Here is a 22,634-nt window from a genome sequence, read left to right on the forward strand (position 1 = left end):
CTTGTGTGGAAGAAGACAATGAAGAATGGTAGAGGAAAGCTTGTCCGGGTGAGACCGGATTGCTTCCGGATGGATGAAGATATGAAGGGTGCTGTTCTTGAAGATGCTGAGCATTAAATGCATGCTGAAAATCAGTCCCGTAACCAAGACCAAGAAACCGAGACCTAAAAATAAGCGGTAACGTTATTTTTACAAAGGAAAATGATATTTTTATGCTATTTGCTTTATGAAACTTTGTTCATATGGGATAAAAGTTCATTATGACATTGTTTGCCATGAGTTTCAACTGTTTGCAACTTGAAAGTCAGAAAATATAAGGCTACATGGCCAGAATTAATGTCAAAATGCATGAAAAACACGCGTTTTAAGGATAAAATTGGGATTTTTGCTATATAAATAAAAAATATGATATATTACACCAACTAAATCTGAGTTTTTGCTATCAATGAACCTAAGGGCGACAGGCCACAATCAACTTTCATTTTTAGTCATTTTTTATTAAAGAAAAATAGAGAAAAATACCCAAAAATTGCAAAAATAGATTTAAAATTAAGGAAAAATGAAAAACGAACTGAGGAAAATTAGGAAAAATTATACCTATGTTTGTGCAATGTATAACGATGGCAAAGCACAAGGTGGACCTCGGTTTGTCTCCGTTTCTATGTTTTGTGCGTATTTAGCGGGTTTTTAAAAGGGAAAAATGCATAGAAACCCTATCTTATCGATCAATGATGCAAAATGCTAAGAGTTGGATGAAGAGGGGTTGAAACACTGCAAGATAAAGAAAAAATTTGATTTATGCATTGCACTTGGCATATAGGAAACGGTTTGAATAAAGAGGATAGTAGCATTGGCATATAGGAAACGGTTTGAATAAAGAGGATAGTAGCATGAGCATATGGCTCGGTGCCTCCTTTCAACGCAGTACGCGCTAGTGAAATTTATGGAAACAATGTTTTATGCACTATGCACGATGCTGATTTTTCTTTTGTCTGAGCACATAGCCATACACGATTTGCATTAAGCATAATAATTAAAATGTATCAGAAAAAACCTCCTGGATGCATGGCACCTATCTTCCTTAGGTTGTGACCAACAATGAGCGTGAGAGGATGTCATAAGCTGTAGGTTAGCCGTTGGGTCCTAAGGGGAAATTGTAGTGAGGAATGGTACATCCTGGAACGTAAAATATTGGTACCTTGAGAGGAGTTTGTGCTCGTTTGTGTTATATATTTAGCAGCGCATCAAACGGCCAATCCCTGTGATGTAGGAGAGCTGCAGTGGGGCTCCGACTATTAGTCGGTGGAGTGCCTCCTATGTGTGTGTGATCGTGGCATTGCCAATGTGTAAGGATTCTCCCTCTAAGGAGTTTAAGGAAAACGTTGGACTATGAACTATAAACGCATGAATTAAGCTTTAGGGCAGTTTATCCTTCAGCCTTAGATTGACGCTCCTGGTCCGCGAAGCCGTGAGGGTGTTTGTGTGTCATGAGCATGAGGTCCCGCTAGTGCTATAGCCAGTGCCGGCCCATTTTAGGTCCCATCATATGAGCATAATCCTTTAAGAACTTCAAAACCAAAGCAATAAAACCCAAGAAAGATTGTACTTGCCTTATGGTCCTCAGAATAGGCCAATCAAGCATTAGTTTTATCTTTTCCTAATCAATTCGGATGTCATCAACCCAAATGGCATGTACAAGATACAAAAGCTCCATGTGAGGGGTCTGTTTAAGGGTTCACGATACATTTCTAAGCATGCAAACCTTGGTCTCTAATTCGACACCTCAAATCCTACTAGTTGAGATACATGTGACAAGGACAACAACACAGTGAGTGGAACAACACAATGGAGAACCTGCAATGCGTCTCTAGGTCATTGCAACACAAGACAAATGCGAATAGAGGAAGCTTGTTTGAGAAGAGTGTGTCCATGCTGCAAAAGGTTGTTCATGGAATGTCATGAATATGTACTTGAGGTCCTCAATCATTTGCATTTGATTCACACATTTGCACATTAATTGGTGCATTAGTCAAGCACTCATGGCCTTAGGACAAGGCATTTTGACAAGGGATTAGTGGGATCAGCTCCTCCTTGTGTGCCAAGTGTAGACCACGCAGGGTTTCAAGACTATAGTACAGTTTCAAGGATTAACATATTTGGGAAGTTAGGGTTTTCCACACACACCCCCAAATACATACATACATACATAACCTTTTTTTTTCTTGCAATACAATCTGACACATCATCTCTTTCACTTTCTTCTTCTTCTTTGCTGCTGTTTTGAGAGTCTCTCATGCTTCCCCTCCCTTTATTTGGGCTTCGGCTCGAACGACATGTTTCACTGTCTAGAGAATCCTCCTTTTCCTTTTTATTTTTCAAAACAGTTTGCACCCAGATCTGTATCTGTTTTAGATAGGATTACAACAGCATTTAAGAATAAGCAAGCTTCAACATGTGGTTATAGAATTGAAAGTAACATATGCGGCCTTCTGTTTGCAACATAGGATGTGGAAAATTCAAGCTTACAACCTGTTTCATCGCAGGACTGGTGAGAAAACACTTATGCTGCTTCCTTGGCATATCCTTTAACACAATTTCAGAAATAAAGAAAGCGCATACTTCACATTTGGCCATAAGTTTGTCAAGAAGCTGGTATGAAAATATCCCGGATCACGCCAACCAATAGAATGTGCAGGTGACCCTGAAACAAACATCATGAATACAAAGGATTTGAGGCTAGCACACTCTTGCATACTAGCTTGATTACAACAGCCCAATCCTATAATTAAGCCCCACATATTCAAAAAAGAACAGCTTCATGGCCAGCCAAGTCTCCCTATAACTATGGTTCTTTGAAGCACTAATTTCACACACAAATGCTCACAGACTTTCACAAAAAAGAGAAAAGAAAAGAGAGAAGGAGAGGATCAGATATCAAACCACATAGATCTTCCCTTTTATAGGTCAAAGTGGCTCCAGAAACTGTGTTTTGGTCTTTATTCTCTTCAGTACCCCAACGCACAAGAGGTATTGCCTCAGAAACCCCATAGCCACTTGTCCAGGTGACTGTTATCTGAGTGATACAGGTGAACAGTTTTAATCCTTTCCATTTTAGAACATGGTCTCGTGTGAACAGTCCAAAACAATCCATCAAATACCTCATTCCGAGACTTGCCAATGGCCAACCGGGGGTAAAGAGGAGCTTTGGGGTTCCTGAATTTGATTGTTTCAGAGACAGCTAAGAGCACAGGCTGTTTGACATGCAGAATCAAGGCATGTGCATGAGTTGGGGCAGTTCTTAAAATATGCCATGATATGAATCAACCATTTTGTTCAGGATTGAAAATAAAATAAGGCATTTACTAAAAGCTCAGACTGACATTGGAAATATCACCAGAGAAATAGCCAAAAGAAAAATCATGGCGCTGATTGATCAGCCGAAAACGCAATTCCCCTTTTCCTGTTTTTGCATAACCAGTCGAAGTAAAATCTGCATACTGATACTGCATACCCCAGCTGATTGTAAGAATCCACTTGCATCCTTGTAAGCATTATTTGATATATTTTTCAATTGATACTACTGGAAGAAAGCTCTTCTTTATAATATGAACGTACAAATCAAGGAATCAGACTCCTATACGAGTCATGGACTTCTTATAAGAGTCTGATATATTAGGGAGTTTGAACCAGTCTCATGCTTAGCTAGACGAAACCAAAATACTCATTTGCAAAACCAATCTAGAAAATTTATCAGCTTCTGTACATATATTACTATTAACAAAGTGCAAAATATTCAAAGTCAAAAGATTTCCAAGTACATAGAAGGTATCAGCATGTAAGTTTCAGAATTTTGAGTGTAAATGATGGGATCATTATTGTCACCAACCTTCTATATATCAACTATTATCAAGATGTATTTGCTCAATGATTCAAATTAATTTGATGCTCATATAACTTGAAAGGCGACTTGTATTATCTGAGTGTTTCGAAATATGGTCAAATGTTCATCTTTTTATTCAGGGGTGCCAGTGGCAGAAACGCCCTATAATTATACCTGGGTCATCATTGATGAAAATGCCCAAGAGAAATTAAAAGCTTACTCGAGTAGGAAAATTAACCAAAAAGCCCAAATGACTAAGACTTTTTCACTCAAGTAGTCACATTGATTAGAAGCTCACATAATGAGTGGTTTCCAAAAGCAAAACCAAATGCTCATGATCAAAGAAACAAACCGTGAACTGGTGAACCTATAAAATAAAGCTCTCCAAAATCTAAATTTGGCAACTCCTAAAATTTAGGAGATTACTATTTTGGAAAGTTAGTCATGGAAATTATGTTCACGTCAAAGGCTGCGGAATTTTGCAATGAAAATTTTGTCTTCAATAGCTATCTCAAATTTTTAACGATTTAAGAGATTTTTAGAGCAGAAGGTTTAGAAGTTGCTTTCTCTAGAAAATTAACACGTAGCATCTAGAATAGGATGTGTCACTTTGAAAGAGACAAGTGTCCCTACGCTTATCATTTTTCTAGATACTTGTCCTTTTCAGCAAACACTGGTCATTTGTAGCCTTTCCACTTTTGAGTACCCAAGCCCCACACCTATATATTGGAGGTCTCTCTCTTCATTTCCAACATGCTCTAACACTGAAATTTTAGTCTCATGCTTTGTGACTGCTTATCTATCAAAGCTAAATCCAAAAGGGCAATTGGTTGGGAACCAAAATGTTGTAGTCTAGAGGCTAAATCTGGAAAACACAACAATGTAACCACCTGGAGATGACATTAGCTAATCACCAGCAATAGTAAGAGGCTGGACAAGAGCTGATGAGGAAGGCTGATCTGGTGCAAGGCAGCCTGCATATGAAATCAACACAAGCAGCCAGGTAGCAAACAAGTCAACTGGCTCATGACATCAATAGCAGCAGCAAGACGCATCCAATACGAAGGTGCCACGTAGCTGGGGGCATCAAGTCACTTAGTGCTGGAGGGAGTGTAGCTGCTATTGGCAAGGGCTAGACAGCTGATGGAAGAGGGGCTAAAGGCTTCCTTAGCTAGAGAGGGCATGAAAGACTTATGTAACCTGCAAAAAAGGTATGAGTTGAGTGGTTGGGCAACTGGCTATTTTCAGATGTGGATCCTCCCAAAATTACGGTTTTGGCTTACGGAACACAAAAACTTTTGATAACCTTCAAGTTTCCGGGCTGTTTTAATGAGCTAATAAAGATTTAATGTGTAATGCATCTTTCATGGCTTACAACCATCTCCTATCAAATTGTTACAAGAATGGCTCCTATAGAAGATTCCTCAACAATGATGTCTTGCTCAATGAAGGCAATTCGAGTACCAAGTCTAGGAAGGCCATAAGTGAGAGATGATGAAAACAACATAACTGAAGAAGGCTCCTCTACTTGATGAATGTCAAGAAACACTAGCTCGTTGGTAATAGTTGGTGTCAAAATAGAGGCAGATAATGCCTCCAATGTAGATCCACCCTTCACTCTCAAACAAACGTGAGGATGACACCAGCCTTCCTTCCGTAGATGGGTGGTAATTCCTTGAATACAACTTAGTTACAGCAGCAACATTTATTACAAAACTGAGAAATGCAAATTAACTCATAATCTTGGACAATGGACACTCTGTTGGCCCCAAAGCTGACGCCCCTTTCGGTATTTCTTTAACTTAATTGAAGAAGAAGTTGATGTACAATGGGATTTTCCCAATCCCTTTCAGTCATAGTTACCTGGAACGGGGAACGGGAACGGGACCCCCTGGAACGGGGGAATGTCCAAGGTCGGTGAACGGGAACGGGGGGAACGGCACATGTCTTAAGTGCCCCAAATATGCCCTGCATGACCCAAATTGCCCCAATACCAGTCAATGCATGAAATTGACCCAAATGTCCCAAAATTGACTCGATTACCCCCATAGCTCCAAATTGCCTTGAATTGCCCCAATTATCCCAATTTCCCTTGAAATTAGACAATATAAATGGATGAATACCTTGGAATTGAGGATTGACTGAAATTTGATTCTGATTTGCAAGAGTTGATAATGCATCAAATTTGAACTTTGCATGGACTCCTAATTAGCTTGTGGGTTGTCTTGACACTTTGAATCTTCAACCCGAGAGAGAGAGAGAGAGAGATTAGTGTGTGTACATAAGGCAATGGAGATGGGTGAATATGTGGTAGGACTGTGACCCAAGCAAAAAAAAAAACAAGAAAAAACGTCAATTTTCAGTCAACAGGCCTGGAACGGCCATTCCAAACAGGGAACGGCAAGGGAAACGGCAAGGAACGTTCCCTGGCCGTTTCACCTCCTTGGAGGGTTTGGAACGCGTTAGGCCGTTCCTACAGGCCGGAATGGCCGTTCCCTATTTCTATGCTTTCAGTATTCCAACTCCCCTTGCTGTCCAAAATGACCAGCAAGTCTTCAATCTGATTTGCCCCTTAATTCGGGCAGTCCATTGGCCTTTGCCCACTTTGATGGAGATAGAAAATGCCCCGAATTCAATGATTTACTCATCCCTCCACTTGAATTTTATTGAAAACAGCTTCAGCCTTGTTGAATCCAAGTCTTGGAGCTTCCAATTTCTCGCACGTTTTCCGAGGTTATTGCTAAACCCTAATTTGTGTTGTACATATTAGGGTCTACAATAGAGAAATCTGAAAGTTCTTAGCCTCTAGTGATCTCAATGCTGTAATCTTCAAAGCAAGGCTATAGAAAGACTGGGAGATGAGAGAGAATACTAGGGAAAGAGAAATTTCCAACTTTCTTCACGAAGAACTAAAGAAAATCAATCATTTACTGTTGTTGCCTTATCTCAACAACCTGTAGATGTTATTAACTGCTATAGATTTGGTCTTCTCCTGCCCCTGGCTGCCTCAGAAGGTTCTCCAATGGCTGCAAATCAAACCAATACCATCTCCTCCCTCTCTCTTCAGGGCTGAATGTACTAAAATGCCTCTCTCCAACCTCTAAAGACGTTTTTCAGTTTTGCATGGGCATTTTTTACAAGTGACAGCCTTCCCAAATGGTTTTTTCAACATTATCCATAATTAAATATTAATTTTCAGTCTTTAAATACTAAAAATTAATCTAATAATTATTTTGGTGCCTAGAAAAATAATCTGACTAGCCAATAATTAAATTGGATGGATAATTTTCATTCTCGAGCGTCTTTGTGCCATCTTTGACTATCAGATTGGCATTAGGTATCTTTAAATGCCACTTCTCTAATGTCACTAACTAACACTTATAGCCAAATAAATGACCTAAGCCAACAACTGACACCAAATGCCACCAAGTACCATTGTGGCATAGCTTATAGCAACTTTTGTCTTTGACATCCCATGATTTCCTCCAGTCCCAAGATTGTAAAATTGCTCTAACCCCAATTACACTTCACATGTGCAGCATTTACTTAGCCATGTGATTAAAAATTAATCCACATGTTAAATGAGATTTCAAAAATGCATGTCCTCATGGTAGCCCTTCCCCTTAAAATCATTGCAGTCGTCCTCAATTGCACTGTCAGATGCATCAAAAGAAAAATAGTGGACTGGAATTTCCACAAGGCATCATAGTTAACATAGCATTGCGCACTGTTGCTCAAATATTCCATATGCCCAACAAATGTTGAAAATTATCAACCAACATAACATAACATAACATAACACAAGACTCAGAATCTCAAAAACATTGCCTGATTATCATGTGACATGTCTATTTCTCATGAGCTTAACTCGTCTGGCAAAACCATAGCATAGCATAAACCAAGCATAAACCATGGCTAAAACATGAATGGCATCATAACATATGTTACTGCCCATTGAAAATCAATATTCGTCAATCAATCCCCGATGATCATTAATCAATGCAAATGTACAGTTTCAAAGCTGCAATGAAAGCCATACCCATCTACATACCAAACATAGTGACTTAGTATACTGAATAGTGATCTCAAGGTAAACATATTGTCAGCTACAATACCTTGAATGTATGCTGAATACATTCGAGATCCACTACATCTAGAGTTGTGCATCACTGAGGAGTGGAGTTGCTAGCTCCCTCATGAACATCAGATAATACTTTGGACCCCTGCTCTGCTGAACCTGATTGAGCCCAAACTAGAGTTAGCTCTAACAAGAAAGCATCAAGGTAAAGTTGCAACAACTGAGGATGGTCTGCCAAATCATCCTCCTCCGTCCATTTGGCATCCATTGGTGAATAATTGTGAAACTTCACAAAGTACCTTCTAGAAACCTTACCCCTGATCTTCCGCTCTTTGTGTGCCAAAATCTCTTCCGGTACTAGTATTTCATCGAGCTCTTCAACCTCGGGCTGAATTTCAACAAATACATCCTTTGGCACATCACCATGAAAAGGCCTAAGCAAGCTCACATGAAAAGCATTGTGTATCCGCCAGTGTGGAGGCAATTTCAGCCTATAGCATGCATCAGTGATCCTCTCCAACACTTGAAATGGTCCATAGTATCTCATAGACAGCTTTGGATACAATCGATCTTTGCCCTTTATCTTTTTCGGCCCTGTTTTCAAATCTGCCCTAATTTTCAGTTTTATTTCAAATTTACCCTTTTTCTCAGCCTTGGCCTCAGTGACATGTGGCTTGGCATCACTATCTTGGAATCTTGCATCCATTCCATGCAACAATGTGTCAGCTGTAGTAGCAGTTTCTATAAGCTGAGACATGCTAGAAATAGTGGACTTAATGCAAAAATCCTGAATACCATTTGGCAAACCACAAAGATACTTCTCCACCTGCTCATGGAGAGGCATTGTGCGATAAGAAGTAATTGGCGGCAATGCATCCCAAAACTTCTTATTATATTGATCCAAGTTCTTGCAATCTTTGGAATTCACTAGCTGTCATACTATCACCAGCCTTCCTTCCGTGGATGGGTCGTAATTCCCTAATTACAACTTAGTTACAGCAGCAACATTTATACCAGAACTGAGAAATGCAAACTAACTTACAATCTTGGACAATGGATACCCTATTGGCCCCAAACTGGTGCCCCTTTCAGTATTTCTTTAACTTAAATGAAGAGGAAGTTAATGTAAAATGGGATTCTCACAATCCCTTTCAATATTCCAACTCCCCTTTGCTGTCCAAAATGACCAGAAAGTCTTCAATCTGATTTGCTCTTTAATTCGGGTAGTCAATTGGCCTTCACCCACTTTGATGGAGATAGAAAATGCCCTAAATTCATTGATTTGTTTGTCCCTCCAACTGAATTTGATTGAAAACAGCTTCAGCCCTGTTGAATCCAAGTCTTGGAGCTTCCAATTTCTGGCACACTTCTCGAGGCTGTTGTTAAATCCTAATGTTTTTATGCAGATTAGGGTTTATAGCAAAGAAATTTGAAAATTTTCTCAACCTCTGGTGATCTAAATATTGTAATCTTCGGAGCAAGGCTGTAGAAAAGTTGGGAGATGAGAGAGAATGCTGAGGAGAGAGAAAATTCACACTTTCTTCGCAAAGAACTAAAGAAAATCAATCATTTATTGCTACTATTCTATCTCAACAACTTGTAGATGTAAAGAATTGAAGAAAATCAATCATTTACTGTTGCTCCCTCTCTCAACAACTTGTAGATGTTGTCACCTACTGTTAATTGGTCTTCTCCTGCCCTTGGCTACCTCAGAAGATCCTCCAATGGCTGCAAATTAGACCAACAACATCTCCTCCCTCTCTCTTCCAGGCTAAATGCACTAAAATGTCTCTCCAACCTCTAAAGACGTTTTTTTTGTCTTGCATTGGCATTTTTGAAAAGTGGCAACCTTCCCAAATGGTTTTTCCAGCATTATCCATGATTTAATATTAATTTTTAGTCTTTCAATACTAAAAAATAATCTAATAATTATTTCGGTGCCCACAAAAATATCTGGCTAGCCAATAATTAAATTGGCTAGGCAACTTTCATTCTCGAGTGTCTCTATGCCATCTTTGACCATCAAATCGGCGTGAGGTACCATTAAACGCCACTTCTCTAGTGTCACCAAAACTCACACTTATGGCCAAATGAATGACCTAAGCCAACAACTGACACCGGATACCACCAAGTACCTGTGCGACATAACTTATAGCAACTTTTGCCTTTGACATTCCATGATTTGCTCACGTCCCGAGCTCATAAATTTACTCTAATCCCAGTTACACCTCACATGTGTAATATTTACTTAACCATGTGATTAAAAATTAATCCGCATATTAAGTGAGGTTTCAAAAATACATGTCCTCATGACGCATAATGTCTACTTCAAAGGTACTTGTCAACCAATTTGAAGCAAACATTTGCTTAAACCGGACCCAAGCGGTAGGTAACTTCCCTTCAATAAGAAGTGTAGACCACCATTGCAATGCATTTCCCTTAAAAAATATGGCTGCCTCTTTTGTATCTTAGATGCCTACGTGAAGTTGCCTCTAGAGTAGGCTGCATCAAACTGCTAAATAAAAACAAGTGCTGTGAGCCTACCTTCTGCACCACTAAAAGGCTAAAACTTCACACTTTTGCCAATGACATTATAGTTCTTCGGCGGACCTATGGGAATCAAGTTATCATAGATAGGCTGCTGCAAAAAGGGTATATTTGCTGTATTTAGATGATACAGCACTATCAGATGCTCCTACATGACCAGCACCAAATCCTTGTGCTCCAACAATCCCTGGGAGTGCAAATACATATCCATATGGCCCGCTTTGTACCCCAAGCATCATGCCTATGCTACCATACATGGGATTAGGCATTCCACTTGCATTACCTGGATACATTGGGTGTTGTGAGTCATGCATTGGCTGTTCCATACCATACGGATTTGAGCCATATATTCCCGTATGCGGTGCCTATCCAACCATAGCATGAAAAATGGTACCGCCACCAAAGTATCCTCACTGTCCCATGCTTGCATGTGCATAATTACCTTGCTTCCCATGTTCCCATGGATTGGCACTACCAAGTTGGCCATGCATTTGCACTTGCTGCCACACGAGTACCAACTGTTTGTGCTCATCAAGCATTTTGGGCACTTCCAAAGAAGGCTTAGGCATTTCCTTCAATTCTTGTGGTAGTCCCGAAGATATAGAAGGTGTCTTCTTTTCTTTGCTTTGTTGTCCTTCCTTGGGGCATTCACGAATTGAGAAAACTAGGGATCCTTTGCCAATTCAACAAAAAGATTTGCTACTTTACACATTTAATCCTTGAAGCTATCATCAAATTCTTCAGCCCCTTGCTGGTCATCAACCTGTTTATGCATTGAAGTGCCAATATTTGGGTCATTTCCCATATTTTCAGCTTGATGTCCATGCTAAGATCCATGCCCAACATCGGTCATTGCATTTCCCCCTTCACCATGTGACTGACCAAGGAGTGATGTATCCTCTCCACTTGATCCCATATCACCATGTAAAGACATGCTTGCTGTAACTCACTGCTGAGAGCAATTTCAACACTAATGCAATAGTCTCAAGCTACAATCAAGTGCCTCCGGCCCACCAATTCAAAGGATTTGATGGTATCCCGGCAATGGAACCATGAAACTAGCCTTCCTTTCGTGGATTCAGCAACAAGATTTGCTACTTTACACATTCAATCCTTGAAGCTATTATCAAATTCTTCAGCCCCTTGCTGGTCATCAACCTCTTTATGCATTGAAGTGCCAATATTTGGGTCATTTCCCATATTTTCAGCTTGATGTCTATGCTAAGATCCATGCCCAACATCGGTCATTGCATTTCCCCCTTCACCATGTGACTGACCAAGGAGTGATGCATCCTCTCCACTTGATCCCATATCACCATGTGAAGACATGCTTGTTGTAACTCGCTGCTGAGAGCAATTTCAGCACTAATGCGCAATAGTCTCAAGCTATAATCAAGTGCCTCCGGCCCACCAATTCAAAGGATTTGATGGTATCCCGGCAATGGAACCATGAAACTAGCCTTCCTTCCGTGGATGGATAGTAATTCCCTGATTATAACTTAGTTACAGCAGCAACATTTATTACAAAACTGAGAAATGCAAATTAACACACAATCTTGGACAATGGACACCTTGTTGGCCCCAAAATTGGCGACCCTTTCAATATTTCTTTAACTTGATTGAAGAAGAAGTTGATGTACAATGGGATTTTCCCAATCCCTTTTGGTATTCCAACTCCCCTTGCTATCCAAAATGACGAGTAGGTCTTCAATCTGATTTGCCCCTTGGTTCGCGCAGTCAATTGGCATTCACTCACTTTGATCGAGATGGAACATGCCCCGAATTCAAGGATTTGTTGGTCCCTCCACTTGAATTTGACTAAATACAGTTTCAGCCCTGTTGAATCCAAGTCTTGGAGCTTCCAATTTCTGGCACACTTTCCGAGGTTGTTGCTAAACCCTAATTTCTGTTGTGCAGATTAGAATTTACAGTAGAGAAATCTGAAATTTCTCAACCTCTAGTGATCTCAATGCTATAATCTTCAAAGCAAGGCTGTAGAAAGGCTGGGAGATGAAAGAGAATGTTGGGGAGAGAGAAAATTCAAAGTTTCTTCACGAAAAACTGAAGAGAATCAGTCATTTACTGCTGCTACCCTATCTCAACAGCCTGTAGATGTTATTGCCTACTTTCTAGATTAGTCTTCTCCTATCCCTGGCTACCTCAGAAGGTTCTCCAATGGCTGTAAATCAAACCAATAGCATCTCCTCCCTCTCTCTTCCAGGCTAAATGCACTAAAATGTCTCTCTCCAGCCTCTAAAGACGTTTTTATGTCTTGCATGGGCATTTTCGACACCAAGTGACAGCCTTCCCAAATGGTTTTTCTAGCATTATCCATAATTAGATACTAGTTTTCAGTCTTTAAAAACTGAAAATTAATCTAATAATTATTTTAGTGCCCAAAAAAAATAATCTAACTGACTAATAATTAAATTGGTTGGGCAACTTCCATTCCGGAGTGTCTCTGCGCCATCTTTGACCATCATATTGGCATTATGTACCATTAAACGCCACTTCTCCAATGTCACCAACCGGCCAAATGAATAACCTAGGCCAACAACTGGCACCAAATACTACCAAGTACCTGTGCAACATAACTTATAGCAAGTTTTGCCTGTGGTATCCCGTGATTTCCTCGGGTTCTGGGCTCGTAAATGTACTCTAACCCCAGCTACACCTCACATGTGCAATATTTACTTAACCATGTAATTAAAAAATAATCCACATGTTAAGTGAGGTTTCAAAAACACATGCTCTCATAACAAAGGATATTTCTTCCAACACTTCTCCTTGGGATGTGAGACCTTTCCACTCTGAGGACACTTGGGATATCATCTATTAGGTTAAGATTGAGCAATACATGCACACGCTCACAATGAACAAGTGAACAGTAAGAGAGGAGAGTGTTGGAATGTCACATCCACTATGTGAGAATAATAATGAAAGTACAATCCCTAAGCTACTAAGTATCATACCCACTGATGAGTATTTACATGGAGTGAATACCCTCCTCTAGCTAGAAGGTTAAAAGTGCCCATGGATAAGGAAGAGGTAACACTAGCACTTCGGAGAAATATGATTAGTGTAACAAACCCCCCCTCAAGTGAATGATATGAACGTATATAAGGAATAGGTAGATCAATCCCCAAATGGTATCAAGCCTAGAGCCTTGCGAAAAGCTTCAAACTTCTCTCTAGAGACAACTTTTGTAAACACATCTACTAAGTTGTCCTGTGTAGGGACATAAACCAAGTCATGCCATAGCAGTGTGGCACTCTGACTGTCAGTATAGATAGGAATGTGTGACTGTTGTCCCACACTAAGATCGGCATCTGAGCCATACACATTCCAATGTAGTTGTAAATGCTACCCTATATTCAACCTCACAACTAGATGTAATCACTGTAAACTACTTTTTACTCGGCCAAGAAATATATAAATCACCAAGCATAAAACAATTACCACTAGTGGATACCTGCGTATCAAAGCAACCAGCCCAATCATTGTTTGTGAATGCATACAAGCAAAGAGAAGTGCCTTTATGATTTTAAAAAAAAGGCCCAATGTTTGAGTGCCTTTAAGATAGCAAAAGACATGTTTGACCAATTGCCAATGTGTAGTACCAGGGCTACGCATAAAGCCTGCCAATTGAGATATCCCAAACTAAATATCCGGCCGTGTGTTTCAAAAATATAATAGACAAACAACAGTCTGCTAATAAAGAGAAGCATCAAATGGATCTCCTACATTCTTAAGTGTAAACCTGTGGCATCTCAACTGGAGTAGAGATAAGCTTGCAGTCTTGCATCTAAAAGCACTCAAGGCACTGCCCAATGTATTTAGACTATCACAAAATAATGCCACCCCTCAACTGCAATAAACTATAGACCAAGATAGTAGTGCAAGTGGCCAAGATGTGTGACATCAAAAGCATGCGGCAATTCAGCCTTTAAGGCTGAAATCTATGTCTCAAGAAGTCTAGTCAACAGCATATTATTCACATAAAGAATGAGAATCAAGAGGTTCTCCCCATCTTTATATACATAAAGCATGTTTTTAGTATGTAAATTACTTAAGCCAAGAGCAATCAAATATTCATGTATCTTTTCATACCATGGCCTAGGTGCCTACTTCAAACCATAGAGGACCTTATGCAACTAGCACACTTTGCTCTCTAAGCCCTTTTGAATAAAACTAGGAGGTTGTGTGACATAAACCTCGTCATGAAGATCATTCAAAAAGGCAATCTTCATATCCAACTGATGCACATGCCAATATAAATGAGCAGCCAAGGCAATCACACTACAAATGGTGATCGTATGTGAAGTGGGTGCAAACGTCTCATCATAGTCAATCCCATGCTGTTGAGCATACCCCTTGGCAATTGGACGTGTTGTATAGCGATCAATGCTACCATCATATCTGCATTTTGATTTGTAAACCCACTTTGTGCCTATAGCACGCTTGCCAATAGGCAAGTCACATAACTCCTATGTGCCATTTTTATGGATAGAGTCTATCTTTGACTGCATAGCTGCTATCCCATGCTCCCATCCCATGCTCATCCACTAAAGTATCATGTGAAGAAACAGGTTCCTTGTTGCATGCAATAACTACAAGTACTTGGGCAACCAAGTTACCATGTGCATGGCAAGTGGCTGCTCTAGTTCTACGGGGAAGTGTAATGGGTTGTTTGTCATCCCATAATGTATCCAATGGCCATCTAGGGACTGTTTTAGCTTCTTGAATAGCAGCCCTCTCATCGGCCACTTCATCATCAACAGTGCCTTGATCAATGGGATGAAAATCAGACTACTATTCAGCATGTGTTTGCTGCTGATTTTGCTGCTATAAACCCTCAATAGATTGCTGAAATTGACCAAAATCGCGTGCACTTAGCTGAAACAATGGTAACAAATTGCCAAACATATCCATAGGCGCGACATTGGGCTGATTTTTGCAGTCCATGAAGGGCTGACCAGCATATTCAACACCACCACCTCTCTACTTACAAAATCCTTGTTCGTGGAGGTTTGGTACAGGCAAATCCCTTTGCTTTCTACACTATAACCAATGAAAATGCATTTGGCAGCCTTGTCTCGTAATTTATGTCTTCGTGGCTAGCACCAAAGCATATACCAAACAACAGAAGACACGAATGTGTGATACCACTAGTTTCTAGCCATTCCAAGCCTCATAAGGTGTACATTCAGCCAATTCTTTAGTGGGGCTACAATCCAACACATATAATGCACACATAATAGCATCAAGCCAAACTTTGGGAACATCTTATTGTGTGAAAGCATACAACATGCCATTTCCATCAAAGTGTGATTTTTTCTTTCAACCACACCGTTTTGTTCAGGTGTGGAAGGTGCTGTACATGCATATGTACCAACTGCTAAACTCATGTGTGCTAGTAACCAAAGAAAGAGTGAAATCTTTCTTGGTCTAAAGCTGTCCTCCAATCTCCTCCACAAGTCTACAAGGAAAGGCGATATACCCTGGATAATCCAGTGTTCAGTTGCAGCTACCACCACTCTAATCTTGCTCATCTATATTATCCTCCCCAACCTAGTGGTATAGCCAAAGAAGGGCACATCTTGAGGCATCTCTACGAATGGATCTCTCCATATCCACTCCCCAAGATCCCACTTACGCCTCTATAGTGGCCTCTTCGTATATGCCTAATCTCTCCATCCATCTTCCATACAAGTCTGAGCATCTTCTTCTAGGTTAGGAATTATTTCATCAATATTTGCAAGTTGCTCCATTATGTCTTTGACACATGTAATGTAGGCATCCATTGAGTCACCTTCTATCATGTGCTCCATCTCAAGCTATTTGTGCAAATACACTACACGAGCCTCATTGCACACTTGATATAAAAAAGCAAGCTTGTCCGTTGTGCACAACCGAATATGAGAGATAAGTTATAACCTGTCTTTTTGCACAAGACTACAATCAAAGCATGTGCTTGGACATCATGCCCATCCCATCTCAATTGATCAACGGTGGAAGGTGCAACAAGGGTTGGAGCAAAAGATCCATTGGTGAATCTCTAAACCACATACATAACCCCAAAGCTGCTTGGCAACTAAAACATGCCCACATTGGATAATTAGTCCATCCAATTTATCAGAGTCCCCAAACATATTGAGCAAATCATTTCAGCCTATCATTCCTTGCTGTATACAACTGATTTTTCACAACTGCTGCCAAATGTGTACCTGTAGATCCAGCAGTATGAATAGGCAAAGAAAATACCAAAAAACTTACAAATTTTCACACAATTGATTATGGCGAAAAAAAAACTGCAGCTACAAAGGCTCCAATGCCTATGAATGTCAATGTAGAAGGTGTAATTGGCCTCAATGTCGATGGGTTTGGACAATTTTTACAAAAGACCCAAACTTATTTGCTGAAATTAGGTGAAATTTGGGCTTGAAGATGAAAAGCCCCAAATTTTTGCAATGAAATTGTGAATTTTTTGTGTACCGAACACAAAATCCCCGAGATTTTGGTGAAATTTAGGGGTTTCAGACAAAAGCCCCAATTTGTTTGAAGAAATTGGGCAGAAATTTATGGCTACTGCAAAAATCCCCGAATTTCGTGTTTATTAAGAGGCTGCGTGCAAATAAGATTTTTATATTAATTAAGGCTAAGCAATAACATGGTTATCATGAATATTGATTTTTTAAATGTCAAATAGAACCAAAGCATTTGTTGCACGACGTGGCTGAGTTATCGACTGCAAAGACAGGGGCTGTCAAGTTGAATCGATGTGGCATGGATGTGTACAAGCAAGTCGCCATCAAAAAACGACCAGCATGGAGAATGTGTCAAGGCTAGAGACAAGTGCAGTTCACGTCAGGGCTAGAGACGAAATGCAATTCACGCAATTCCGGGCTGGCACCTATTGACACCGAGGCTATCAATGATGGGATAGGGTCAAGCAACAGGCAACGACCAACTAATGGATAAGAATCGACTACACCAGCAATGTGGCAGAAGCTATCAGGCAACAGCAGGCAAGAAGGTACTCTTGGGCAGCAATGTGCAAGATAGCCGGTGAGGAGGAGAGCAATTGAGCTCGAGGCTCAACAACGGCTCACGTGGTAGCTGTGGCGGTGGTGGCTAAGAGGTACAGCTTTGATACCACCATTTGGTTACGATTTAGCAGCATGCATACACTCACACATACTCAAAGTGTGCAAGTGAACAACAAGAGAGAAGAGGGTGTTGGAATGTCACATCCACTATGTGAGAATGATAATGAAAGTGCAATTCCTAAGGTACTAAGTACCACATCTATTGATGGGTGTTCACACGAAAGAAAAACCCTTCTCCAGCTAGAAGGTAAAAAGTGCCCATGGATAAGGGAGCGTTCACTCCATAACTTTGAAGGAACGCGATAAGTGTAACATCCTCTACGTTGATCCTCAAAATCTATATCAAAGTCCAAAGATGACTCCAACTTCTGCTTGGCTTGTTCTTTACCGGTAGATAATGCTACAAAAGTGCGGCTATATGCATTCATGCCACCAGGATCTATCTCCTTGTGATACCCATCTTGCTCAAGCACCAATGGAACGCGCTCCTCCCAAATGATAAGTCTCCTATGTATAAAATGTGAGAAGACTGGTGTAGAACACATTATATGTCAATGATAGAAGTTGTGAAAGAAGTGTCACAACTAGGTTCTCCAAAGGAATATCCTTACCAAGGAATATAAGCTCATCCCAAATCTCCTACATCTTGTTGATGTAATCCCTGGAATCTATGAGACAAAGATGTTGTAACTTCAACTTGAGAGATAGACAATGCCCAAATGTCACTCAAAAAGAGAAAAGAGCAGGCTCTCGCATTTAGCTAATCACCTAAAGCTACTAAGTCCGAGGTCACACCAATATGGGGATCCACAATTGATGTAATCCCTCGAATCTATGAGACAAAGATGTTATAGCTTCAACTCAAGGGATAGACGATGCCCAAATGTCTACACCTAGTAGAGAGTCGCCAATCTCTTCCAAACCTCTATGGCAATATGGATGTTGTTCAACTAAAACACACTTTACACTTAATTAGCAATCTTTAAACAACCTCAAAACACGCCTAATTGATGAAAAACACAAAATTGGTGCGTAGTTCAAGAGAGTTTTAGTGGTCCCTCAAAACCCTGATTTTTTAGGGCACCCTTCAACATATATAAAGAAACAAGCTGCCCACCATTCAGCCTCATCCCATTTGTGCAAGTTCTCACTCTTCTTGTCCAGATTTCAGCCAACAACCTTCAACCACATGATGGTTCTCAAGTTGCGTTTGGTCCATCTGCCATCGCCAGCCCACAGACTACCTCCTCTATTTGCATTCGACACTCTGTCAGCTAGGCGACAGGTGGCAAGCCTCCCTCTGCATCACACGTTAGTATGCAGCCTATGTTTCTCCCTTTTCTCCACCAAGCGACAGTTGGCAACCATCTCCCTCCTACTGGCGGCCCTCCTACAACTATGCTTACAGTTTTCTGCTCCCGCCCACTGCCTCAGGCATCATCCCTATTGTTGCCTGAGTCTTCTGACCCTTTGGAGATTAGCGTTTGGTGTTTTCCTCGTCTTCCACACTCGGACTAGTGGTCATAGCACTTGGGATCTATCTCCGGTGCATGTCACTCTTCGACACTCCGTTGCTCTACCCTTGGGCATTTTGTACACTCCTACATTCACTTACAACATTCATTCACTTCAAAGTTTCTTCTCTTTGTGTTTGAGTTTTGTGTTTTGCATTTTGTATTTAGGGTTTGAGGTTTGCTTGTCACTGTCTGAGTCTTTATGTTTCTATCATGTTCATACATGTTGTATCTCCTCAGTGCAAACCCTAGCATATCTTCATATGGTATCAAAGCTAGTGCTCTTCTAAAGAGTATCCTATGGTGATTGTGGAGGCTAGTCTTTGTGTGAGACTCACACACGACTCGAATTTGACTCAATGTCTCAAGCACCTTCTTCTAGGGATCCTATGACACCCTATCACACTTCTCCATCATTGGAGGCTCTGAGAAGGTATAATGATCTCAAAGAGGAGGTAGACACACCTTCACCTTTACCATCTTCTTCTCCACATTTCAATCATCTTACAAAGGAAGATTTTGAAGAGTACTTGCACATCACGCACAGTTCAGTTTACACTCCTCCAATGAGTGCTACTGCTCAGTCTGGACCAATTGGTGAGACTGACCACCTCTCCGATCTTGGAGGGACTACGACATTCGGTACGTCTAGCAATGCATCTCCTTCATCTCAACCAGGCCTTGTGTTAGGTTCGTATAACCCTTTTAAGTTGTATGAGCCAAAACTCTCTTCTATTTCTTCTTTTGGTGTGCAAGATCTGAATGATTTTTAGTATGTTAACTTTAATAGAGGAGGCTCTCGAAGCAGATACCCTTTATCAAATATCTCTACCATCTATTTCATTTGAGCAAGTAAACCATACTTCTCAGCTCCCTCCCATCCCACCACTATCTTCTCCACATTCTGATCTACTCACATCTTCATTCCAAAATCTTGGATTAAATTCCACTTCCGCTCATAGCACACTAGGGATTGGACCTTCCCCTCCACTCCTAGCACTTTCTCATTTCCCATCCCCCCATCTACCAACCCTTCATTCACTACACCTCCTGGTGTACCATTAGGGGAAATGCCACCCTTTAACGTTGTACCTTCCACCTACCCCACTTTACCACATCCTTACACTCTAGGACGGCTGTGATGGGCATTTCCCTCACTACCCCCAGACACTCATAACCTCCCCACACAACCTTTTAGACGCACGGATTTCCATCCTCTACTTATGGATTGTCGTCACATATCCTCTGCTTATGCAAGGGTTGCTTCACAACCTCCCCACACAACCTTTTAGATGCACGGATTTCCATTCTCTGCTTATGGATTGTCGTCACATATCCTCTGCTTATGCAAGGGTTGCTTCCTGAATTCCACTCTCAGTTATAGCATTTTCCCCTCACATCTGAGCGTTGGAGTCATTTCATTGACTGCTATGCGACATGAGATCGCTTTGCTTATGGATTGTCGTCACATCTCCCTTGGATCACTCCTACGCAGGGATTATCATCCTCTACTCCATGTATCCCTTTCCCTCCATAATGTCATGGCCAAGGTTGAGTTAATGCAGGGGTTGCTTCCTGAATTCCACTCTTAATTATAGCATTTTCCCCTCACATCTAAGCGTTGGAGTCATTTCATTGACCGCTATGCGACATGAGATCACGCTTGACATATCAATCTCAATTTGAGCTTCAAGAGTTTTCCATTAAGGCAAGGGATGATCTAAAAGTCAAGTTGGCTGAATATCAGTAATTACTAGCTGCGGTTGCCACTACTGGCTCCCCGAAGTCAAACAACGATCAAGTCACATTATTCTTGAACAAGTTGCCCGCCGACCAATACTTTCATTTTATCCAACACATTATCTCACTACCTAGATTGCCGATCTTCTATGAGTTTGAGTGCTAATTCTTACATACGCAAGGCACACAATCAAGTCCACAAGAAGTCCTCCACACATCCATTCAGGCCCAATGTCTCCCACCTAGAAAACCACAACAGATTGTTGCGACTGCCTCCACTCTGGCTAGCCAATCCAGTGGGGCTATGCCTCCCACTACTGCACCATCTACCCCACTGGCTATTGGACATGCAGCACATGGATAGCCTCACCAGTCTATCTCCTTCACTACTTCTGAAGGAGTAGCTGATTGGTCTTGCACTTTACACATCTATTCCTAGGGCATCCATAGCACCTTCTAGGACCACTTCCCCACCTCGCCATACGCAATGGTAGTCACATACTTAGCCTTTCCCTTTTAAGACTTTCGCTGCATACTTGCATACTCGTTGCATTGCACTTAGCTTTGTTTTTCTTTCCTTTTAAAATTTTGCTCTTCTACCAACATGGAGGCTTCCCCTCCCGCAGTGGATCGTACGGCATCTCTCTTAATCCTATCATGGCAATGACTTCTATCCTTGCTCTTCCAGTAGTAGGGATGTTTCATCATCCTCATCCACATGCTTCTCAGCACCACACAAAGACAAACATCCTCAGGTTCCTCTTCTTGTTTCAACATCGGCATCCAGGTTGAGAGGGGGTTCTTACCCTTCTTGGTATTCTACAAGTTTCAGCACTTGTCTTCGACATCAACCTTCCCCTCCCCCCCCCCCCCCGGTTGTAACTTCCCCTATGTATTGCATGATTTCATCATCTTTGTACTAAGGCGCTTGGGCAAGTGAACAATTTTACCACGAGCGACACTATCCAAGTGGCACCTATTGCATGAGCATTCTTCCGCATGTAGCTTTCTATGCATCCCATTGTGCAAAGTACCATTGGATGAATAGTTGTTTCTACCAGTGGATTACACCAACATCCTTCTTCACATGATACTTCATCACCTTTCTCTCATAATCGCAATCCTCGAGTGGATAGATAAGCTTGTACTATTTTGTCATGTGTTGGGTATACCATCCCTACTCCCGTCGTCTGAGTCGTTGTTACTTAATCGGCCACCACCCATAAAATGAACTTTCAACTCAACTAAAAAAAAGAAAAAAGACCAACAAAAGAAAAAAAAAAGTTCAATGTGGTTTCATTCGCCTTTGTAGGTCTTGGTAGGCCACTGCGCAGCCAAGCACTCTTTGTCCGATGCCCTATCTTCTCTAGGGTGACTACTTGGACTCTCTTGGTAAGATAACCATCATCTCTATAGTCTCGGTAGGCCACTAGGCAACAAACGTACACCCTTTGTGTCCGATGCCCTGGTTGCTTTGGAGTGAGATGCCTTGGGGTAAACATTGCAGGCCTTCCCTTCTCGGCTTAGTTTTGGGCCTAAGAGGGGAGTGTTGGGCTAAAACATGCTTTATAGCTTCTTAACATCTTTAAACAACCCCCTAAACACACTTAATTAATGAGAAACGCAAAATCGGTGTACACTTTGAGAGAGTTTCATTGGTTCCCCAAAACCCTAATATTTTGGGACACCCTTCAACATCTATAAATAGATAGCCTGCCCACCATTCAGCCTCATCCCTTTTGTGCATGTTCTCACTCCTCTTGTGC

At 41.1% G+C, this 22,634-nt stretch overlaps 1 protein-coding gene across 4 annotated transcripts in view; it reads right to left on the reverse strand.

Moving 5' to 3' along the window:
* LOC148026880 (nucleotide pyrophosphatase/phosphodiesterase-like) overlaps positions 1-22,634 on the reverse strand; it is a 158,974-nt gene that overhangs the window by 61,492 nt on the left and 74,848 nt on the right. For all 4 annotated transcript variants that reach the window (XR_015692913.1, XM_087691413.1, XM_087691410.1 and 1 more), the window contains exons 4-7: positions 3,381-3,503; positions 3,159-3,251; positions 2,941-3,073; positions 2,620-2,701 (exon numbers count right to left, since the gene is read on the reverse strand). Coding sequence is in view for 3 of the 4 variants with exons in the window: in XM_087691413.1 (XP_087547539.1) it covers positions 2,620-2,701; positions 2,941-3,073; positions 3,159-3,251; positions 3,381-3,503 (431 nt within the window). In the remaining variant the exon portion in view is untranslated. The remainder of the gene's footprint in view (positions 1-2,619; positions 2,702-2,940; positions 3,074-3,158; positions 3,252-3,380; positions 3,504-22,634) is intronic.

Source organism: Lygodium microphyllum, chromosome 13 (genome assembly GCF_053477565.2).
Source record: "Lygodium microphyllum isolate KBCC chromosome 13, Lygodium_microphyllum_v1.1.10, whole genome shotgun sequence".
Taxonomy (NCBI): Eukaryota; Viridiplantae; Streptophyta; class Polypodiopsida; order Schizaeales; family Lygodiaceae; genus Lygodium; species Lygodium microphyllum.